At 54.2% G+C, this 21,790-nt stretch overlaps 1 protein-coding gene across 1 annotated transcript in view; it reads left to right on the forward strand.

Annotated features, from left to right (window-relative positions):
- Positions 1–406: 406 nt before the first annotated feature.
- The window catches only part of xaf1 (XIAP associated factor 1), a 34,106-nt gene continuing 12,722 nt past the window's right edge, over positions 407–21,790 (forward strand). Inside the window, exons 1-7 of the mRNA XM_072469992.1 lie at positions 407–1,185; positions 2,017–2,095; positions 5,682–5,817; positions 6,560–6,616; positions 11,530–11,722; positions 16,036–16,124; positions 16,698–16,913. Of these exons, the coding sequence (XP_072326093.1) occupies positions 2,055–2,095; positions 5,682–5,817; positions 6,560–6,616; positions 11,530–11,722; positions 16,036–16,124; positions 16,698–16,913 (732 nt within the window). The 5' untranslated portion in view covers positions 407–1,185; positions 2,017–2,054. The remainder of the gene's footprint in view (positions 1,186–2,016; positions 2,096–5,681; positions 5,818–6,559; positions 6,617–11,529; positions 11,723–16,035; positions 16,125–16,697; positions 16,914–21,790) is intronic.

Consider the following 21,790-nt stretch of genomic DNA (forward strand, 5'->3'; position numbering starts at 1 on the left):
ACCCCCCTCCCCCCCAGCCTGCCCGCTTGGACCCCCCTCCCCCCCCAGCCTGCCCGCTCAGACCCCCCTCCCCCCAAACCTGCCCACTCGGACCCCCCTGCCCCGCTCGGATCCCCCTCCCCCCACCCTGCCCACTCGGACCCCCCTGCTCGCTCGGATCCCCCTCCCCCCAGCCTGCCTGCTCGGACCCCCCTCCCTCCACCCTGCCCGCTCGGGCCCCCCTCCCACCAGCCTGCCCGCTCGGACCCCCCTCCCCCAGCCTGCCTGCTCAGACCCCCCCCCCAGCCTGCCCGCTCAAACCCCCCCTCCACCCTGTCCGCTCGGACCCCCCCCCACCCAGCCTGCCCACTCAGACCCCCCCCCCCCAGGCCGCCATTTGGCATCGGCTCTACCAGCTCGCTGACCACCCTGCCTGGCATCTGCTCAGTCCCTGCCCATCCCACTCAGCCCCTCCCCGCTCGGCATCCGCCCCTCCTATTCGATGACTGCCCTTCCCACTTGGTGCCCACCTTGCCTGCTCGGCGCCCCGCCCTGCCGGCTCACCATCTACCCTGCAGGACGTCCACTCAGCGTCCACTCTGCCTGGGCATCAGCTCGGCCTAGGCATAGGTTGGGGGCAGTTGTGGTTTCGGCACGGTAGCACAGTGGTTAGCACTGTTGCTTCACAGCTCCAGGGTCCCAGGTTCGATTCCCGGCTTGGGCCACTGTCTGTGCGGAGTCTGCACGTCCTCCCCGTGTCTGCGTGGATTTCCTCCGGGTGCTCCGGTTTCCTCCCACAAGACGTGCTGTTAGGTGAATTGGACATTCTGAATTCTCCCTCTGTGTACCCGAACAGGCGCCGGAATGTGGCGACTAGGGGCTTTTCACAGCAACTTCATTGCAGTGTTAATGTAAGCCTACTTGTGACAATAATAAAGATGATGATTATTCTGATATAACCTGAGGCTGGTATGGAAGCGGGTGAGACGTTGTCACTGGGCCTGTGGCCATCCTGCTTTAGCAGAGTCAGACAGGGAGGTACTTCGACCCTCCACGTCAGGCACAGGGCTGAGGAAAACACCCTCAAATCTGTTTCCCGTTTTGGACCAACCCACATCAAGAATCTGAGAAAAATAAAGTGAAAATGAAAGTGAAAGAGAGAGAGGACGAGAGACCTGCCGGACAGAGAGGGACACGAATCCAGAGGTAAGAGTCTGGGGCATCAAACACTGGGTGCCTGGGCTGGGGACGGGACGATTATATTTTAAGTGTGTTTGAACCCTTCACAAGGACTGGGCCTGTCGAGTGACTGCAATTAACTCTCTCACTCCCATCCCGGCTGTGCTGAGGTAACACAAATCACATTGTAAAAATCCTTTCCCGGGATGGCAGAGTTGCTGACTAGATAGGCCTTCATTGTCCACCCCGACTGGCCCTGGCTGGTGAGGCTGACCCATTAGGAGTGAAGCATGTTTGGGGGTGGCACGGTGGCGCAGTGGTTAGCGCTGGGACTGCGGCGCCGAGGACCCGGGTTCAATCCCGGCCCCGGGTCACTGTCTGTGCGGAATCTGCACGTCCTCCCCGTGTCTGCGTGGGTTTCCTCCGGGTGCTCCGGTTTCCTCCCACAGTCCAAAGATGTGCAGGTTAGGTGGATTGGCCACACTAAATTGCCCTTGGTGTCCAAAATTGCCCTTAGTGTTGGGTGGGGTTACTGGGCTATGGGGATAGGGTGGCGGTGTTGACCTTGGGTAGGGTGCTCTTTCCAAGAGCCTGTGCAGACTCGATGGGCTGAATGGCCTCCTTCTGCACTGTAAATTCTATGAAATCTATGTGCAGGGTAGGTGGATTGGCCACACTAAATTGCCCCTTAATTGGAAAAAAAATGGGGTACTCTAAATTTATTTTTAAAAAGCAGGGATGGGTGTTGGGGGGGGGCAATGGGGTCAGGGAGGTGTTGGGGGGGGGGGGTGAGGGGGATTTTCTTGTACAATCTAATGCTGCTGATTTCTGTTTATATTTGGTACTTGTTGGTTTTAGGTTTTGACAGTGACCAGTGTCGAGGGCAGTGGACGGTGATGATGGTGGACGTTGGGGGGAGCACTCTCTGCAGTAATTGGTAAGGAATTGGATGGATCTGAATAATCTCAGTGTGAACTGTGGAAAGCAGCCAGATCATCTTCATTTCCTCCTCTCTCTCAATAATATAACTGCAAACATTTGGATACCAGCTTCAACCTGATAATATCACAGATTATAAATGCCTTGAAAATCTGGAATTGTGTGTGTTTGAGAGTAACTTGCAATAGCAGAATAGGAATGTTGTCAAGTTAGAATTGTCATAGGAGCGGCATGTAGCGCAGTGGTTAGCACTGGGACTGTGATGCTGAGGACCCGGGATCGAATCCCGGCCCCGGGTCACTGTCCGTGTGGAGTTTGCACATTCTCCCCGTGTCTGCGTGGGTTTCGCCCCCACAACCCAAAGACGTGCAGGTGGGTGGATTGACCACGCCAAATTGCCCCTTAATTGGGGGAAAAAAAATAATTGGGTACTCTAAATTTTTTTTTTAATTAGAACTGTGATACAGAGTGACACTGCGCGCAATCTAACCACCGCATTGCACCCGATGTGCATCAGGGCATGCCGATTAAATAGCGGGTAAGGCCATCGCCAATCAGTTTGCTATCTAACTGGCCACATCCCGTAGGCGAATTCCAGATCTTGCCCAAATATGGCAAGCTGACCGTTAACCCCCAGTTTGCATTAATTTATCTCATTAGTGAGATTGAAGTCGAATGTAACACCTTACTGAGAATTAACCTGCTCCCCAGCGAGAAATCACACGGGCACCGTTTAGTCCTTTTTTAAAACACAAAGTTGGTGCAATGGCTGCCATGGGGAACTGACCAGGTGAGTTTCCATTTTGCTACTCCACGTTTCTTTCTCTCTCTCTCTCTCTCTCTCTCTCTCTCTCTCTCTCTCTCTCTCTCTCTCTGACTCTCTCTCTCTCTCTCTCTCTCTCTCTGACTCTCTCTCTCTCTCCTCTCTCTCTCTCTCTGACTCTGACTCTCTCTCTCTCTCTCGGACTTTCTCTCTCGGACTTTCTCTCTGACTCTCTCTCTCTCTCTCTGACTCTCTCTCTGACTCTCTCTCTCTCTCTCCTCTCTCTGACTCTCTCTCTCTCTCTCTCTCTCTGACTCTCTCTCTCTCTCACTCTCTCTGACTCTCTCTCTCTCTCACTCTCTCTGACTCTCTCTCTCTCTCTCTCTCTCTCTGACTCTCTCTCTCTCTCTCTCTCTCTCTCTGACTCTCTCTCTCTCTCTCTCTCTCTCTCTGACTCTCTCTCTCTCTCTCTCTCTCTGACTCTCTCTCTCTCTCTCTGACTTTCTCTCTCTCTCTGACTTTCTCTCTTTCGTTCACCCCCCCCCCCCCCTTCCCTTTAGTTAGTTAGTGTAATAAATTTATAGTTTTGTTCAGTAACAAGCTTTGTGTTCTTTATTCAACACTACACGTCCCAGCCATCCAGGTAAAGCAGAATAGAGAATACAACATGCTACAGGAGTGTAAATATTAAGGGGACCACATTACAATATGGTACCCGGACTGGTCCTAGAATAGAATAGTCAGGTTTAGGGAGAAAGAAAGAATCTCTGTTCGAAGAAAGAAAATAACTTGCAAAGAAAAATCTCAATCCAGCATGAACAATCCGAGTCCAGCAGCAACCAGTAACATCACAAAAAGAAATACCCAGCCGAAGCTTCATGGGGGGTCTGCAGACTCCAGAATCATTCAGGACATCGGGTAATGCAGATGTGAACTGGAAAGTTTTCAAACAAGATTCTGAACTGTACCTCTCAGCCTTAAACCTCCACACAGTCGGTGAGAAGCGAAAGATTGTGCTGTTACTCATTCTGGCTGGACCGCTGCTGTACACCTGTATAACTCCTTCCACTTTCAGAATGAAGATGATAAAAAATAAGTTTGAAGTGGTCATTGAAAAATTTGGCAGCTATTCTGAGCTTAAAAGAAATGAAAAGCTGAGTAAAAGACTGCAAAATCGACAAAAAGTAACGCTGGAAGATCCTAGTAATATATCCCGTGCGAGCAACGTAACTAAAAATAGATGTCTGAAATGTTGAATCGGCAAAGTAATGTGAAAAATGTTGCCTCCGTTGAAGCAGTGAAGCGGTTAGAAGTTCAGCGCACTGAAAAGGCCAGTTTGCACAAGCGCACGAGGTGGGGGGGGGAAAGCGCGCTTCGGAAGTTGGAGATTTCGGACATGCGCAGGCTGATTTCTTGCAGCGGGAATGCGATTGGAGCGTTCGGGGTATGTGAACCGGCAGCATTGCTGCCCAATCAAAGTCACGTTGTGCAATTTGCCATTGACGACAAAGCAAGAGTCCGTATTGGGAATGAAAGCGGGAAAAGCCCTGAGCCTCGTTAAGCGGCTGTATGTTCCAGACAGCGTGAAGACAGGATCATTGTAACTGGCAACGAGATATACAGTAATCATAGAATCATAGGATTTACAGTGCAGAAGGAGGCCATTCGGCCCATCGAGTCTGCACCGGCCTTTGGAAAGAGTACCCCACCCAAGTCCACCACCTCCCCGTAACCCCACCCAACCTTTTTGGACACTTAAGGGCGATTTATCGCGGCCGATCCACCTAACCCGCACATCTTTGGACTGTGGGAGGAAACCGGAGCACCCGGAGCAAACCCACGCACACACTGGGAGAATGTGCAAACTCCGCACAGACAGTGACCCAAGCCGGGAATCGAACCTGGGACCCTGGAGCTGTGACGCAACTGTGCTAACCACTGTGCTGCTGTGAGGACAGTAAACAGCCAGAAGAAGTAGACTATGAAGTTCTATCCACTGTATCGGCGAACAGTGGCGAAGTGATCACAAATAGCATACAAGCTGTGCAGGACAAAGGCGAGACTGACAGATCTCAGCTGGACGGTACAAAGGCTGACAATCGGAGTGCAACAGTGATCAGATCAATTGAGAGCACATCAATCGTGAACAGCCTACAAGAAAATTACATCTTGGAGAAGTTGACTCCAGATGAGGAACACCAAGAGATCATCGATAAATCAGATCATCCAAAGGGAAATCCTATCACAAAGTTCAATGATACATCCGATGATCAAAAGGACACAGATGGTAAAAAGGTTGAGCACACACAGTGTGACTATGGAGCAACAGACTGTACACAAAGGTGTGGCTGTGAAAGCGAGGAACAACTGAACAACACGGGGGGCAGCACGGTTAGCATTGTGGTTAGCACCGTTGCTTCACAGCTCCAGGGGCCCAGGTTCGATTCCCGGCTTGGGTCACTGTCTGTGCGGAGTCTGCACGTTCTCCCCGTGTGTGCGTGGGTTTCCTCCGGGTGCTCCGGTTTCCTCCCACAGTCCAAAGATGTGCAGGTTAGGTGGATTGGCCGTGATCATTGCCCTTAGTGTCCAAAATTGCCCTTAGTGTTGGGTGGGGCTACTGGGTTATGGGGATAGTGTGGAGGTGTTTACCTTGGGCAGGGTGCTCTTTCCAAGAGCCGGTGCAGACTCGATGGGCCGAATGGCCTCGTTCTGCACTGTAAATTCTATGTTAAAAAAACACAATGAAATTCAACGACAAGAAATGATATAAGCTGCAACGTGATAATTCGTTAACCTGTCGCTCTTGTCGATCTCTCTGCAGTAAGAAGGATGTGGCCACCTCCAATTACCCCATTCACGAGATTCACTGCAAACGATTCATCCAGTTGTGTCCCCTCTGCGATGAGCCCGTGCCAACAGCAGAGCTCCAGGAGCACAGAGAGAGAGAGCACCGACAGGTCCGAGAGAGTCACCGGGCCAGCAAATGGCAGCTGATCGGGAGCTGGGGTCAGCGGGCTGGGGGTCTGGGGTCAGCGGGCTGGGGGTCTGGGGTCAGCGGGCTGGGGGTCTGGGGTCAGCGGGCTGGGGGTCTGGGGTCAGCGGGGTGGGGGTCTGGGGTCAGCGGTCTGGGGTCAGCGGGCTGGGGGTCAGCGGGCTGGGGGTCAGCGGGCTGGGGGTCAGCGGGCTGGGGTCAGCGGGCTGGGGGTCTGGGGTCAGCGGGCTGGGGGTCTGGGGTCAGCGGGCTGGGGGTCTGGGGTCAGCGGAGTGGGGGTCTGGGGTCAGCGGGGTGGGGGTCTGGGGTCAGCGGGGTGGGGGTCTGGGGTCAGCGGGGTGGGGGTCTGGGGTCAGCAGGGTGGGGGTCTGGGGTCAGCGGGGTGGGGGTCTGGGGTCAGCAGGGTGGGGGTCTGGGGTCAGCGGGGTGGGGGTCTGGGGTCAGCGGGGTGGGGGTCTGGGGTCAGCGGGGTGGGGGTCTGGGGTCAGCGAGCTGGGGGTCTGGGGTCAGCGGGCTGGGGGTCGGGTCAGCGGGGTGGGGGTCTGGGGTCAGCGGGGTGGGGGTCTGGGGTCAGTGGGCTGGGGGTCTGGGGTCAGTGGGCTGGGGGTCTGGGGTCAGCGGGGTGGGGGTCTGGGGTCAGCGGGATGGGGGTGGGTCTGGGGTCAGTGGGATGTGTCTCCGTGTCTGACTTTGATTTTTGACTGCAGGTTAAATGTTGTCAGTGTGACAAAGGAATTGAAAAGTGTCAACTGGAGAGACATGAGGTGAGGCTCGGTTTCTGCTCTTTACTCTTGCTGTATCTGCCCTGCGAGTGTTTGATGTTTGTTACTGAATGCGAAATGGGATCTACGTCCAGAGCACGGGGGGAGCGGGGTGGGGGAGCGGGGCGGGGGGAGCAGGGAGCGGGGGGAGCAGGGAGCGGGGGGCGGGGGGAGCAGGGAGCGGGGGGAGCAGGGAGCGGGGGGAGCAGGGCGGAGGGAGCGGGGAGCGGGGCGGGGGGAGCAGGGAGCGGGGGGAGCAGGGAGCGGGGCGGGGGGAGCAGGGAGCGGGGCGGGGGGAGCGGGGCGGGGGGAGCAGGGAGCGGGGGGGAGCAGGGGGCGGGGGGAGCAGGGAGCGGGGGGAGCAGGGAGCGGGGGGAGCAGGGAGCGGGGGGAGCAGGGAGCGGGGGGAGCAGGGAGCGGGGGGAGCAGGGAGCGGGGGGAGCAGGGCGGAGGGAGCGTGGAGCGGGGCGGGGGGAGCAGGGAGCGGGGGGAGCAGGGAGCGGGGCGGGGGGAGCAGGGAGCGGGGCGCGGGGAGCGGGGGGAGCGGGGGGCGGGGGGAGCAGGGGGCGGGGGGAGCAGGGGGCGGGGGGAGCAGGGGGCGGGGGGAGCAGGGGGCGGGGGGAGCAGGGGGCGGGGGGAGCAGGGGGCGGGGGGAGCAGGGGGCGGGGGGAGCAGGGAGCGGGGGGAGCAGGGAGCGGGGGGAGCGGGGCGGGGGAGCGGGGCGGGGGGAGCAGGGAGCGGGGGCGGGGCGCGGTCTACCCAATCTGAGTCTGACCCTCCGCTTTAAGAGATTCCAGTTCCACTTCTGTCACTCATTTAGTTGTTTTAAATGTCCCATGATGCTTCACTGGCACGATTATCGAACAGAATTTGACGCCGAGTCACATTTGGAGATAGTGGGACAGGTGACTGACCAAAAGCTGGTCAGTGAGGGGGGATTTGTATCTTGGTGGAGGAGAGAGGGAGCGTTGTCTGGAGGTTTCGGGAGGGGATTCCAGAGCTCGACCCAGACAGCTGATGGCACGGCCGCCCGTGGTGGAGTGATTAACGTCGGGGATGCGAATTAGGCCAGAATGACAGCTGCATAGAGATCTTGGAGGGTTGGAGGGGGTTACAGAGACGGGGAGGATGTGGGGGGGCTGGAGGAGGTTACAGAGATGGGGAGGATTGAGGGGCTGGAGGAGGTTACAGAGATAGGGCGGGTTGGAGGGGGTTACAGAGATCGGGATGGTTGTAGGGGTTGGAGGAGGTTACAGGGATAGGGAGGGTTGAGGGACTGGAGGAGGTTACAGGGATAGGGAGGATCATAGGGGCTGGAAAAGGTTACAGAGATAGGGAGGGTGTGCAGAGGCCGGAGGAGGTTACAGGGATAGGGGGGTTGTAGGGGCTGGAGGGGGTTACAGAGATGGGGAGGGTTGAGGGTTTGGAGGAGGTTATAGGGATAGGCAGGGTTGAGGGACTGGAGGAGGTTGCAGTGATAGCGAGGGTTGAGGGGTTAAAGGAGGTTACAGGAATAGGGAGGGTTGAGGGTTTGGAGGAGGTTACAGGGATAGGGAGGATTGAGGGACTGGAGGAGGTTAAAGGGATAGGGAGGGTCATAGGGGCTGGAAGAGGTTACAGAGATGGGGAAGGTTGCGGGATTGGAGGACGTTACAGAGATAGGGAGGGTTGAGGGATTGGAGAAGGTTACAGGGATAGGGAGGGTTGAGGGACTGGAGGAGGTTAAAGGGATAGGGAGGATCATAGGGGCTGGAAGAGGTTACAGAGATGGGGAAGGTTGCGGGATTGGAGGAGGTTATAGGGATAGGCAGGGTTGAGGGACTGGAGGAGGTTGCAGTGATAGAGAGGGTTGAGGGGTTAAAGGAGGTTACAGGAATAGGGAGGGTTGAGGGGTTGGAGGAGGTTACAGGGATAGGGAGGGTTGAGGGACTGGAGGAGGTTAAAGGGATAGGGAGGGTCATAGGGGCTGGAAGAGGTTACAGAGATGGGGAAGGTTGCGGGATTGGAGGACGTTACAGAGATAGGGAGGGTTGAGGGATTGGAGGAGGTTACAGAGATAGCGAGGGTTGGTGGGCTGGAGGAAGTGACAGGGATAGGGAGGGTGTGCAGAGGCTGGGGAAGATTACAGAGAAAAGGAGGGTTGTAGGGGCTGGAGAGGTTACAGAGATAGGGAGGGTGTGCAGAGGCTGGAGGAGGTTACAGGGATAGGGAGGGTTGTAGGGGCTGGAGGAGGTTACAGGGATAGGGAGGGTTGAGGGGTTGGTGGAGGTTACAGAGATAGGGAGGGTTGAGGGGTTGGAGGAGGTTACAGGGATATGGAGGGTTGAGGGGTTGGAGGAGGTTACAGAGATAGGGAGGGTTGAGGGGTTGGAGGAGGTTACATAGATGGGGAGGGTTGAGAGGTTGGAGGAGGTTACAGAGATAAGGAGGGTTGAGGGGTTGGTGGAGGTTACAGAGATAGGGAGGGTTGAGGGGTTGGAGGAGGTTACAGAGATAGGGAGGGTTGAGGAGTTGGAGGAGGTTACAGAGATAGGGAGGGTTGAGGGGTTGGAGGAGGTTACAGAGATAGGGAGGGTTGAGGAGTTGGAGGAGGTTACTGAGATAGGGAGGGTTGAGGGGTTGAATGAGGTTACAGAGATAGCGAGGGTTAGTGGGCTGGAGGAAGTGACAGGGATAGGTAGGGTGTGCAGAGGCTGGGGAAGGTTACAGAGAAAAGGAGGGTTGTAGGGGCTGGAGGAGGTTACAGAGATAGGGAGGGTTGAGGCTTTGGAGGAGGTTACAGGGATAGGGAGTGTTGATGGACTTGAGGTTACAGAGATGGGGAAGGTTGAGGGGTTGGAGGAGGTTACAGAGATGGGGAGGGTTGTAGGGGCTGGAGGAGGTTAGAGATGGGGGAGTTGAGGGGTTGGAGGAGGTTACAGAGATAGGGAGGGTTGTAGGGGCTGGAGGAGGTTAGAGATGGGGGAGTTGAGGCGTTGGAGGAGGTTTCAGAGATAGGGAGGGTTGAGGGGTTGGAGGAGGTTACAGAGATGGGGAGGGTTGGGAGGTTGGAGGAGGTTACAGAGATAGCGAGGGTTGGTGGGCTGGAGGAAGTGACAGGGATAGGGAGGGTGTGCAGAGGCTGGAGGAGGTTACAGGGATAGGGAGGGTTGTAGGGGTTGGAGGAGGTTACAGAGATAGGGAGGGTTGAGGGTTTGGAGGAGGTTACAGAGATAGGGAGGGTTGAGAGGTTGGAGGAGGTTACAGAGATAGGGAGGGTTGAGTGGTTGGAGGAGGTTACAGAGATGGGGAGGGTTGAGGGGTTGGAGGAGGTTACACAGATACGGAGGGTTGAGGGGATGGAGGAGGTTACAGGGATCGGGAGGGTTGAGGAGTTGGAGGAGGTTACACAGATAGGGAGGGTTGAGGGAATGGAGGAGGTTACAGGGATCGGGAGGGTTGAGGGGTTGGAGGAGGTTACACAGATAGGGAGGGTTGAGTGGTTGGAGGAGGTTACAGAGATAGGGAGGGTTGAGGGGTTGGAGGAGGTTACAGAGATAGGGAGGGTTGAGGGGTTGGAGGAGGTTACAGAGATAGGGAGGGTTGAGTGGTTGGAGGAGGTTACAGAGATAGGGAGGGTTGAGGAGTTGGAGGAGGTTACACAAATAGGGAGGGTTGAGGGAATGGAGGAGGTTACAGGGCTAGGGAGGGTTGAGGGGTTGGAGGAGGTTACACAGATAGGGAGGGTTGAGGGGTTGGAGGAGGTTACAGAGATAGGGAGGGTTGAGGAGTTGGAGGAGGTTACACAGATAGGGAGGGTTGAGGGAATGGAGGAGGTTACAGAGATAGGGAGGGTTGAGGGGTTGGAGGAGGTTACAGAGATAGGGAGGGTTGTAGGGGCTGGAGGAGGTTAGAGATGGGGGAGTTGAGGGGTTGGAGCAGGTTACACAGATAGGGAGGGTTGAGGGGTTGGAGGAGGTTACAGAGATAGGGAGGGTTGAGGGGTTGGAGGAGGTTACACAGATAGGGAGGGTTGAGGGGATGGAGGAGGTTACAGATAGGGAGGGTTGAGGGGATGGAGGAGGTTACAGAGATAGGGAGGGTTGAGGGGTTGGAGGAGGTTACAGAGATAGGGAGGGAGTGTAGGGGCTGGAGGAGGTTATAGATGGGGGAGTTGAGGGGTTGGAGGAGGTTACAGAGATAGGGAGGGTTGAGGGGTTGGAGGAGGTTACACAGATAGGGAGGGTTGAGGGGTTGGAGGAGGTTACAGAGATAGGGAGGGTTGAGGGGATGGAGGAGGTTACAGATAGGGAGGGTTGAGGGGATGGAAGAGGTTACAGATAGGGAGGGTTGAGGGGATGGAGGAGGTTACAGATAGGGAGGGTTGAGGGGATGGAGGAGGTTACAGATAGGGAGGGTTGAGGGGATGGAGGAGGTTACAGATAGGGAGGGTTGAGGGGATGGAGGAGGTTACAGATAGGGAGGGTTGAGGGGATGGAGGAGGTTACAGGGATAGGGAGGGTTGAGGGGATGGAGGAGGTTACAGATAGGGAGGGTTGAGGGGATGGAGGAGGTTACAGATAGGGAGGGTTGAGGGGATGGAGGAGGTTACACAGATAGGGAGGGTTGAGGGGATGGAGGCGGTTACAGATAGGGAGGGTTGAGGGGATGGAGGAGGTTACAGATAGGGAGGGTTGAGGGGATGGAGGAGGTTACAGATAGGGAGGGTTGAGGGGATGGAGGAGGTTACAGGGATCGGGAGGGTTGAGGGGATGGAGGAGGTTACAGATAGGGAGGGTTGAGGGGATGGAGGAGGTTACAGATAGGGAGGGTTGAGGGCATGGAGGAGGTTACAGATAGGGAGGGTTGAGGGGATGGAGGAGGTTACAGATAGGGAGGGTTGAGGAGGAATGACCAGGTGTGTGTGTCTCCTTCAGATCGAAGAGTGTGTTGAGCGAATGGTGAGCTGTCGGTTTTGTGACCTCGCGACTCCTTGCCGCACATTACCCGAGCACGAGGAGACGTGTGGGAGTCGGACTGGGCGCTGCCCTGACTGTGGAAAGTACGTGATGCACAGAGACCAGGAATCGCACGAGCAAGTGTGCCCGAGTGTGCAGAGTGCGGGGCAGGGTACGCTGCTACTTTCTATACAACAAATTTCTATCTAACTTCACAACAAAGAAATGCCCAAAATCTGCCTCACGGTGCCGATGTCCCAGGTTCAATCCCGGCTCTGGGTCACTGTCCGTGTGGAGTTTCCACATTCTCCCCGTGTCTGCGTGGGTTTCACCCCCACAACCCAGAGATGTGCAGGGTAGGTGGATTGGCCGCGCTAAATTGCGAAAATATGAATTGGCTCCTCTAAATTTAAAAAAAGAAAACAAAGGAAATGCCCAAAACATTTGACAGCCAATCGGGTGTTTCCAAATTTTCGCCACTTGTGCAATGAAGGAAACACAACAACTGTTTTATGGACAGCAACATTCAAGTGACAATCAGCAGATAAACCGTTTCTTCGTCCTGTAATTCAGCGATAAACATTCCTCCAGAACACTAAGGTGAACTCGAAAGAGAAAATGCTGGAAAATCTCAGCAGGTCTGGCAGCATCTGTAGGGAGAGAAAAGAGTGAACGTTTCGCATCCAATGACTCTTTATCAAAGCTCCCTCAGTACTGACCCTCTGACAGTGCAGCACTCCCTCAGTACTGACCCTCTGACAGTGCAGCACTCCCTCAGTACTGACCCTCTGACAGTGCGGCACTCCCTCAGTACTGACCCTCTGGCAGTGCAGCACTCCCTCAGTACTGACCCTCTGACGGTGCGGCACTCCCTCAGTACTGACCCTCTGACAGTGCGGCGCTCCCTCAGTACTGACCCTGTGACAGTGCAGCGCTCCCTCAGTACTGACCCTCTGACAGTGCGGCACTCCCTCAGTACTGACCCTCTGACAGTGCAGCACTCCCTCAGTACTGACCCTCTGACAGTGCAGCACTCCCTCAGTACTGACCCTCTGACAGTGCAGCACTCCCTCAGTACTGACTCTCTGACAGTGCAGCACTCCCTCAGTACTGACCCTCTGACAGTGCGGCGGTCCCTCAGTACTGACCCTCTGGCAGTGCGGTTCTCCCTCAGTACTGACCCTCTGACAGTGCGGTTCTCCCTCAGTACTGACCCTCTGACAGTGCAGCACTCCCTCAGTACTGACCCTCCGGCAGTGCAGCACTCCCTCAGTACTGACCCTCTGGCAGTCCAGCACTCCCTCAGTACTGACCCTCTGACAGTGCAGCACTCCCTCAGTACTGACCCTCTGGCAGTGCAGCACTCCCTCAGTACTGACCCTCTGACAGTGCGGCACTCCCTCAGTACTGACCCTCTGACAGTGCAACACTCCCTCAGTACTGACCTTCTGACAGTGCAGCACTCCCTCAGTACTGACCCTCTGACAGTGCAGCACTCCCTCAGTACTGACCCTCTGACAGTGCAGCACTCCCTCAGTACTGACCCTCTGACAGTGCAGCACTCCCTCAGTACTGACCCTCTGACAGTGCAGTACTCCCTCAGTACTGACCCTCTGACAGTGCAGCACTCCCTCAGTACTGACCCTCTGACAGTGCAGCACTCCCTCAGTACTGACCCTCTGACAGTGCAGTACTCCCTCCGTACTGACCCTTTGACAGTGCGGCACTCCCTCAGTACTGACCCTCTGACAGTGCGGCACTCCCTCAGTACTGACCCTCTGACAGTGCAGCACTCCCTCAGTACTGACCCTCTGACAGTGCGACACTCCCTCAGTACTGACCCTCTGACAGTGCAGCACTCCCTCAGTACTGACCCTCTGACAGTGCAGCACTCCCTCAGTACTGACCCTCTGACAGTGCAGCACTCCCTCAGTACTGACTCTCTGACAGTGCAGCACTCCCTCAGTACTGACCCTCTGACAGTGCAGCACTCCCTCAGTACTGACCCTCTGACAGTGCGGTTCTCCCTCAGTACTGACCCTCTGACAGTGCAGCACTCCCTCAGTACTGACCCTCTGACAGTGCAGCACTCCCTCAGTACTGACTCTCTGACAGTGCAGCACTCCCTCAGTACTGACCCTCTGGCAGTGCAGCACTCCCTCAGTACTGACCCTCTGGCAGTGCGGTTCTCCCTCAGTACTGACCCTCTGGCAGTGCGGCACTCCCTCAGTACTGACCCTCTGACAGTGCGGTTCTCCCTCAGTACTGACCCTCTGGCAGTGCAGCACTCCCTCAGTACTGACCCTCTGGCAGCGCAGCACTCCCTCAGTACTGACCCTCTGACAGTGCGGCACTCCCTCAGTACTGACCCTCTGACAGTGCGGCACTCCCTCAGTACTGACCCTCTGACAGTGCAGCACTCCCTCAGTACTGACTTTCTGACAGTGCAGCATTCCCTCAGTACTGACCCTCTGACAGTGCAGCACTCCCTCAGTACTGACCCTCTGACAGTGCGGCACTCCCTCAGTACTGACCCTCTGACAGTGCAGCGCTCCCTCAGTACTGACCCTCTGACAGTGCGGCACTCCCTCAGTCCTGCAGTGGGTGTGTCTCTGGAGTGCAGTTTCAAACCCGCAATGTTCTATCACAAAGGTGCGTCTGACAGCACGGTGGCACAGTGGGTTAGCTCTGCTCACTCACGGCACCGAGGTCTCAGGTTCGATCCCGGCTCTGGGTCACTGTCCGTGTGGAGTTTGCACATTCTTCCCGTGTCTGCGTGGGTCTCACCCCCACAACCCAAAGATGTGCAGGGTAGGTGGATTGGCCACGCTAAATTGCCCCTTAATTGGAAAAAATTAATTGGGTACTCCAAATTTCTAAAAAAAAACAAAGGTGCGTGGTCTACCCACTGAGATGTGTCTGACTCCATCACAGGGAGAGGCCATCAGGATTTGAGGAATTTAATTGTCTCCTGGAGGCGTCTCTGGAGGGTGGGGTGAGGATTGATCGTCTCCTGTTCCACTGGGAAAGTGCAGGGGTGGTTTGCTTTGTGGAGTTTGCAGCCTCCGTTGCAGTGCTGGTGCCCTGTTCACAGTCCTGCCTGTGCCGAGCAGATCACTCTCACAGTCACTGCTGTTTATGTCGCATTGCCGAGTGGTCACGTTTCGAGGATTTCACTTTCTGTTCCACTTGGCTCGCCAGCTAACCATCGGCAGAGGTGTTCGTATCGATGTCTGGGGTCCGACGACACCAGATTGACTGGCCTCTTTCCTGGGGTGAATGATTTGTTCTCTGACCATCGGAATTCTCGACCGCAGGGAGCTGGGAATGGTCAGTTGCTGAATATGTTCAGGACCGAGGTTGATCGAACCACAGAGTGGTTCAGAGAGATGGCACGGAGGTCAAAGATCACCCTGACCTTGTTGAATGGCCGCAGACTCAAAGGGCCGAATGGCCTCCTCCTATAATAGAACCAAAGAAATCCCAACAGTGCTGAAGGAGGCCATTTGGCCCATCAAATCTGCTCCTTCTGAAAAAGCCCCCCACCTAGGCCCACTCCCCCACCCTATCCCTGTAACCCCACCAGAACTACACATCTGTGGACTCTAAGGGGCAATTTAGCCTGGCCAATCCACCTCACCGGGACATCATTGGACTGTGGGAGTGTTATGGGCCAGTGTTTAGAGAATCCCAAAGTGTATCATGGAGTTCACCTGACCCACAACTTTTAATAGATTGTGGTACAGGGAGCACACGGCCCACTCTACAGGTGTGGCACAGCAGAAATGGAAAAGTATTTTTTAAAGCAAAACAATGTTTATTCAATGAACTCAAGTTAACCTTTTTGAAACATACAGTGAACATCTTAGCAACCATCAATTCAAATACAACTCCCAAAGAATACAACGCTAAGTAATCCTTTAAGCTTTCCTTTTAACATCCATACGACTTAAAACACCTTTTACCAGAAGCACACTAGGTTAAAGTCACTACTGTTATTAGTTTTAAATCACCAGGATCGATTTACAGTCTTTAGATTACAGAGAGAGATTCATGCACCTTCTGGCTGTGACTGCAGCTATCCAGCTCTGAAAACGAAACTAAAACACACCCTGCAGCAAACAGCCTAAAACGAAAGTAAAAAGCTGACAGACAGCCCAGCTCCACCCACTCTCTGACATCACTGCAGTAATAAACACCCATTTCTTAAAGGTACTCTCACATGACAGGGAGGAAGCCGAAGCACCCGGAGGAAACCCACGCAGACACGGGGAGAACGTGCAGACTCCGCACAGACAGTGACCCAGCGGGGAATCGAACCCCGGACCCTGCCACTGTGAGGCAGTCGTGCTGACCACCGTGCCCCCCCCACCATGCCCCCCCCCCCGTGCTAACCACTCTGCCACCCCCACTGTGCCATCTGTACCTTTTGTTTTTCTGACTTTTGCCCAGATTTGTTTTTCCTTTGTTTCCTTTTCCGTTTAGTTTCTGTCTCCTCAGCGGGGGAAACGGTCCAGATTCCATGTGAATTCTGCACAGAGATGTTTCCGGAAGATCAGCTCCTACATCACCAGGTGAGAGAGGTCACAAGGACAGAACCTGGACACTGGGGGGAAGAGGACCCGGATCCTGAGGGGAATTGGACTGGGATAGGAGCCGGGGGGGGGGGGGGGGGGGGGTGGGACTGGGATAGGAGCCGGGGGGGGGGGGGGGGGGACTGGGATAGGACCCGGATCCTGGGGGGGAGGGGAGTGGGATTGGGATAGTGCCCGGATCCTGGGGGGGAGGGGAGTGGGATTGGGATAGTGCCCGGATCCTGGGAGGAGATGGACTTGGCCTACCAACCGGATAAGCATTGACAACTCTGCACGTTTGTCCTGGCTGAAGGTTGAAGGTTAATCTCCTGGTCGCTGGAACATTCGAGGAGAAACATGGGAGCAGATTTAATAGTTTAAGTGAACATCTTTAGTCACTGCTCATCGCCTAAAAGACCAAGAGTGAAGATTCAGCCAGTGAAGAATGTTGACAACTGTCTGTGGGAGGGGGATTCCGTCTGGTCAGAGGTTTGAGGCTCTGGGATTGGAACAGGCATTAGTAACGGATATGTATCGAGTGATTATCATCCAGCTCCCTCTCTCTGTTCCCAGGACGGCTGCAGGTCGCTGTCAGGATTGATGGAAAGGTTTCGGGATTCCCTGTGGCGAGACCCTCCTTCCTACCCCGATACCCCCTCACCAGTTGGTGCTCTGCCCCCCTCCTCGGAATGGCGTTCCACCTTTGACGAGAGTGAGGATTTGGACGAAATTGGTTTCTGCCGCGTGTGTGACTGTGCCCTGCCCCAAGGCCTCCTTCAGCGACACGAGGTAAACTGACAGCCAGATTTTACATCGCTTCGCTATTCTCTGCAACACCAGCGCATCGAGGAAGACATTTAAATTCCAAATTTATCCCGCTCCCCGAAAAGCTGGTAAAGGTAAAAGAAACATTCGTATTCCTGTGGTGTCTCCTGTAACCTTGGAATGTCCCAAAATGCCTCTCAACCAATGAGGTATGTTTGAAATGGACTCATTGTTATAATATAGCAACCACAGCCAGTCAGTTTGTACAGAGCAAGATCCAACAAACTGCAGTGGTTTAATGAGCAGTGTCCCTTTAAGAAAGTTTTTGTCTTATCACATGGCATCAGTGATGTCATCTTGTGGGTGGAGCTGGGCTGTGGCTGTGAGGTTTTTTGAGTTTCACTTTCAGTTTGACTGCTGTGGACGACAAACAGGAGAAAGGAGAGATTTGGCCCGTCTCTCCGCTTTCATTTTAAAGAGTTGTTCGAGAAAGAATCCCGTGGCTACCTGCTTTGGTAACTTAAAAGATATAGTTTGCTTTCCAGAAAGGTTTACACCATCTGGTGAGACAATAATAATAATCGCTTATTGTCACAAGTAGGCTTCAATGAAGTTACTGTGAAAAGCCCCTAGTCGCCACATTCCGGCGCCTGTTCGAGGAGGCCGTTACGGGAATTGAACCCACGCTGCTGGCCTTGTTCTGCATTACAAACCAGCTGTTTAGCCCACTGTGCTAAACCAGATGTGGTCAGAATCTCAGGGAAAGCCAGTCTTTTTTTTTTTTAGAAAATATTTTATTGAAGCATTTGTAATTTTCACAATTTTAACATATTGACATTTCTAAAACAACCGCATGGGTTGATGCACAAAATACCCCCTAAAATAACAACAAACAATAGACCACGTACCCCACTTCTCCCGCCCTATCCCCAATTACCCCTATACTAAATTCCCTGTCCTTATTTAACATTGCCATACCTCCTATTTTCCTCCCCCCACCCCCCTTTTTCCCTTTCCCCCATTACTGCTGCCGTTCAGTTTTAGTGAAAGAAATCCCTGAACGGCCGCCAACTCCGGGCGAATCCCTGTATTGATCCTCTTAAAGCAAACTTGATTTTCTCCAGACTGAGAAACTCTACCATATCGCTGACCCACACTCCTGATTTCGGGGGCTCCGAGTCCCTCCATCTCAGCAAGATCCGTCTCCGGGCCACCAGGGAGGAGAAGGCCAGGATATCGGCCTCCCTCCCCCCCTTTTCCCCGGATCTTCCGACACCCCAAAGATTGCTAATTCTGGACTCGGAACTACCCTACCTTCCAGGACTTCCGACATAACATCCGCAAATCCCTGCCAGACTTCCCTCAGTTTCGGACATGCCCAAAACATATGACCATGGTTGGCCGGGCTACCCCCACACCGCCCACATCTGTCCTCCACCTCCTCGAAGAACCTACTCATCCGAGCTACCGTTATGTGGGCCCTGTGGACTACCTTGAACTGAATCAAGCTGAGTCTAGCACAGGACGAGGATGCATTTACCCTTTTCAAGGCTTTTTCGCACAGTTCAGTTTCCAGCTCCCCTCCTAGCTCCTGTTCCCACTTCCTCTTCACCTCTCTGATAGGGGCCCCTTCCCACTCTAACAATTCCCTGTATATGTCCGAAACCTTCCCACCTCCAACCCCTGTTTTTGACAGCACGTTATCCCGTAGTCCCCTCGGGGGAGGCGAGGAAAGCTTGGGACCTGTCTCCGTACAAAGTCCCTCACTTGAAGGTACCGAAACCCGTTCCGACCCGGCAAGTCAAACTCCTCCTGTAATGTCTCCAAGGTCAGGAAGCCCTCCTGGATGAATAGATCCCCAAACCTCTCAATCCCTGCCCGCTGCCATACCTTAAATCCCCCATCCAGCCCCCCCCGGGACAAACCGGTGATTGTCACAGATCGGTGATCACACTGATGCCCCCTCCAGTCTCATATGCTGCCTCCATTGCCCCCACACCCTCAGAGCTGCCACCACCACAGGACTTGTAGAGTACCGAGCCGGCGGGAACGGCAGAGGCGCCATCAGCAAAGTCTCCAGACTCGTACCGTTGCAGGATGCTGCCTCCATCCGCTCCCAGACCGACCCCTCCCCCACTACCCACTTCCTGACCATCGATATGTTGGCCGCCCAGTAATAGTTAATAAAGCTCGGGAGAGCCAATCCCCCTTCCCCACGGGCCCGTTCAGGAGTGTCCTCTTTACTCTCGGGGTTTTAACCCCCCATATAAACCTCGATATCGCCGTGTTCATTTTCCTGAAAAAAGCCTTTGGGATGAAAATCGGAAGACATTGAAAAAAGAAGAGCAGTCTCGGAAGGACCGTCACCTTCACCGTCTGAACCCTCCCCGCCAGCGTCAGTGGGAGCAGGTCCCATCTACAGAAATCCCTTCTCGTTTGATCCACTGCTTTGCCCAAATTTAACTTGTGAAGCTGCCCCCAATCCTTGGCCACTTGAATCCCCAGATACCTAAAACTCTTCCCAACCACTTTAAAAGGTAGCTCCTTCAGCCTCCTTTCCTGCCCCCGTGCCTGGATCACGAACATCTCGCTTTTCCCATATTTAACTAATAGCCTGAAAATCGCCCAAATTCTCTTAATACCTCCATGATTTCGGTCATCCCCCCACCGGGTCCGAGAGATAAAGCAACAAATCGTCCGCATAGAGAGAGACCCTATGTTCCACCCCCCCCCCCCCCCCCACTATCCCCCTCCAGGTATTCGCTGCTCTCAGGGCCATTGCTGAGGGCTCTATGGCCATGGCAAACAGTAATGGGGAGAGCGGGCATCCCTGCCTTGTCCCCCGACAAAGACTAAAGTATTCTGACCGAACTCGGTTAGTTCTTACATTTCCCACGGGGCCTGGTACAGTAGCCGGACCCACTCCACAAATCCCGGCCCAAACCCAAACCTGCCTAAAATATCCCATAGATACTTCCTCTCCACTCGGTCGAAAGCCTTCTCCGCGTCCATGGCAACTACCACCTCAGCCTCACGCCCCTCCGCTGGCAGCATAATTACATTAAGAAGCCGTCTAATGTTGGACGTCAGGTTCCTGCCCTTTACAAATCCCGCCTGATCCTCCCCAATTATCTCCGGGATACAATCCTCTATTCGAGTGGCCAGGATCTTTGCCAATAATTTAGCATCTACATTCAAGAGGGAGATTGGCCTGTACGATCCACAGCTCTCCGGGTCCTTGTCTCGCTTCAGGATGAGAGAGATTGCTGCCTGTGATAGGGTTGGGGGAAGCATTCCCAGCTCTTTGGACTCATTGAAAGCCTTAACCAGGAGCAGCCCCAGTAACCCAGAGAACTTCTTGTAAAATTCCACTGGGAATCCATCAGGTCCCGGGGCTTTACCCGATTGCATCGCCCCCAGTCCATCTACCACCTCCCCAAGCCCAATCGGGCCCCCCAGGGCCTCCACCAGCTCCTCATTTACCTTCGGGAACTCTAGCCACCCCAGGAATTGACTGATGCCCTCCTCCCCATCCGGGGGTTCCGACTCGTATAGCTGGCTATAAAATTCCCGGAACATTTCATTCACCGCCCCCGGGTCCGTCACCGTCTTCCCCCTCAAATCCTTTATTTTCCCTATTTCTCTCACTGCCTCCTGTTTCCTCAGCTGATGTGCCAGCATCCTGCTCGCTTTCTCCCCATGTTCAGATAGTGCCCCTTTTACCCCCCTCAGCTGACCCCCCGCCTTCCCCGTGGAAAGGAGCCCAAACTCCAGTTGAAGTCTCTGACGCTCCTTCAGGAGCTCCTCATTTGGAGACTCCGAATGTCTCCTGTCCACCTGTAAGATTTCTCCTACCAACCTGTCCAGCTCTGCCCGTTCAGTTTTATCCCTGTGGGCTCGAATCGAAATACATTCCCCTCTAATAACCGCTTTCAGTGCCTCCCAGACCACCGCAGCCGCAGTCTCTCCCGTGTCATTGATCTTTATGTACCCCCGATTGGCCCCTCTCACTCGCTCACAGATGTCCTCATCCGCTAACAGCCCTGTATCTAGTCTCCACTGTGGAGGAAAGTAAGTCTTAATCAAGTGAGAATGCAGAGTGCTGGGCCAAGGCCTGGAAAAGGGGTTTTGGTTTATGGGATTTTGTTTTTGAATTGGAACAGTTAAGGGGGTACTCATTAAGTGTTATACATAGAAATGTAGCTGTGGGGTATCTTTATGTTTGTAATTGATAATAATTCTTGCTATATTTGTTTATTTATATATATATACTAACTAAGTTCTTAGAATAAAGCGTGTTTGAGTAAAGTATTTCGGAAGACTGTTGATCCACACCTGAAGGGAAGGCTCTTGTACTCATCCTAGCCAAATTCAACATACAGTTTGTAGGTCAGGTGGAATAAATATACTCTGAAGTTTCGAAGCCCTGGCCCATAACAGCAGATCCTGTTCTTCCCTCGGGGATGAATATTAATCCGTGTTGGAACTGTACGAGAATTCTAACCATTTGCAATTTGTAAGACTGAGAGAAGCTGGCTAAACCACAGGAGTGATGGCTCTGACCAATGGGTATCTTTTATGGTAAAACAAACTTTAATTTAAACACAGAATTAACCACATTACATCAAATAAATAGCTTTAGAATTAACAGCTAGACAGTTCTTAAAAAGGAAAAAAATGGCGTAGTGGTTAGCCCTGCTGCCTCACGGCGCCGAGGTCCCAGGTTCGATCCCGGCTCTGGGTCATTGTCCGTGTGGAGTTTGCACATTCTCCCCGTGTCTGCGTGGGTTTCGCCCCCACAACCCAAAGATGTGCAGGGTAGGTGGATTTGCCACGCTAAATTGCCCCTTAATTGGAAAAAAATTAATTGGGTATTCTAAATCAGTGTTCTTCAACCTTCT

The sequence above is a fragment of the Scyliorhinus torazame genome, chromosome 12 (genome assembly GCF_047496885.1).
Source record: "Scyliorhinus torazame isolate Kashiwa2021f chromosome 12, sScyTor2.1, whole genome shotgun sequence".
Classification (NCBI taxonomy): domain Eukaryota; kingdom Metazoa; phylum Chordata; class Chondrichthyes; order Carcharhiniformes; family Scyliorhinidae; genus Scyliorhinus; species Scyliorhinus torazame.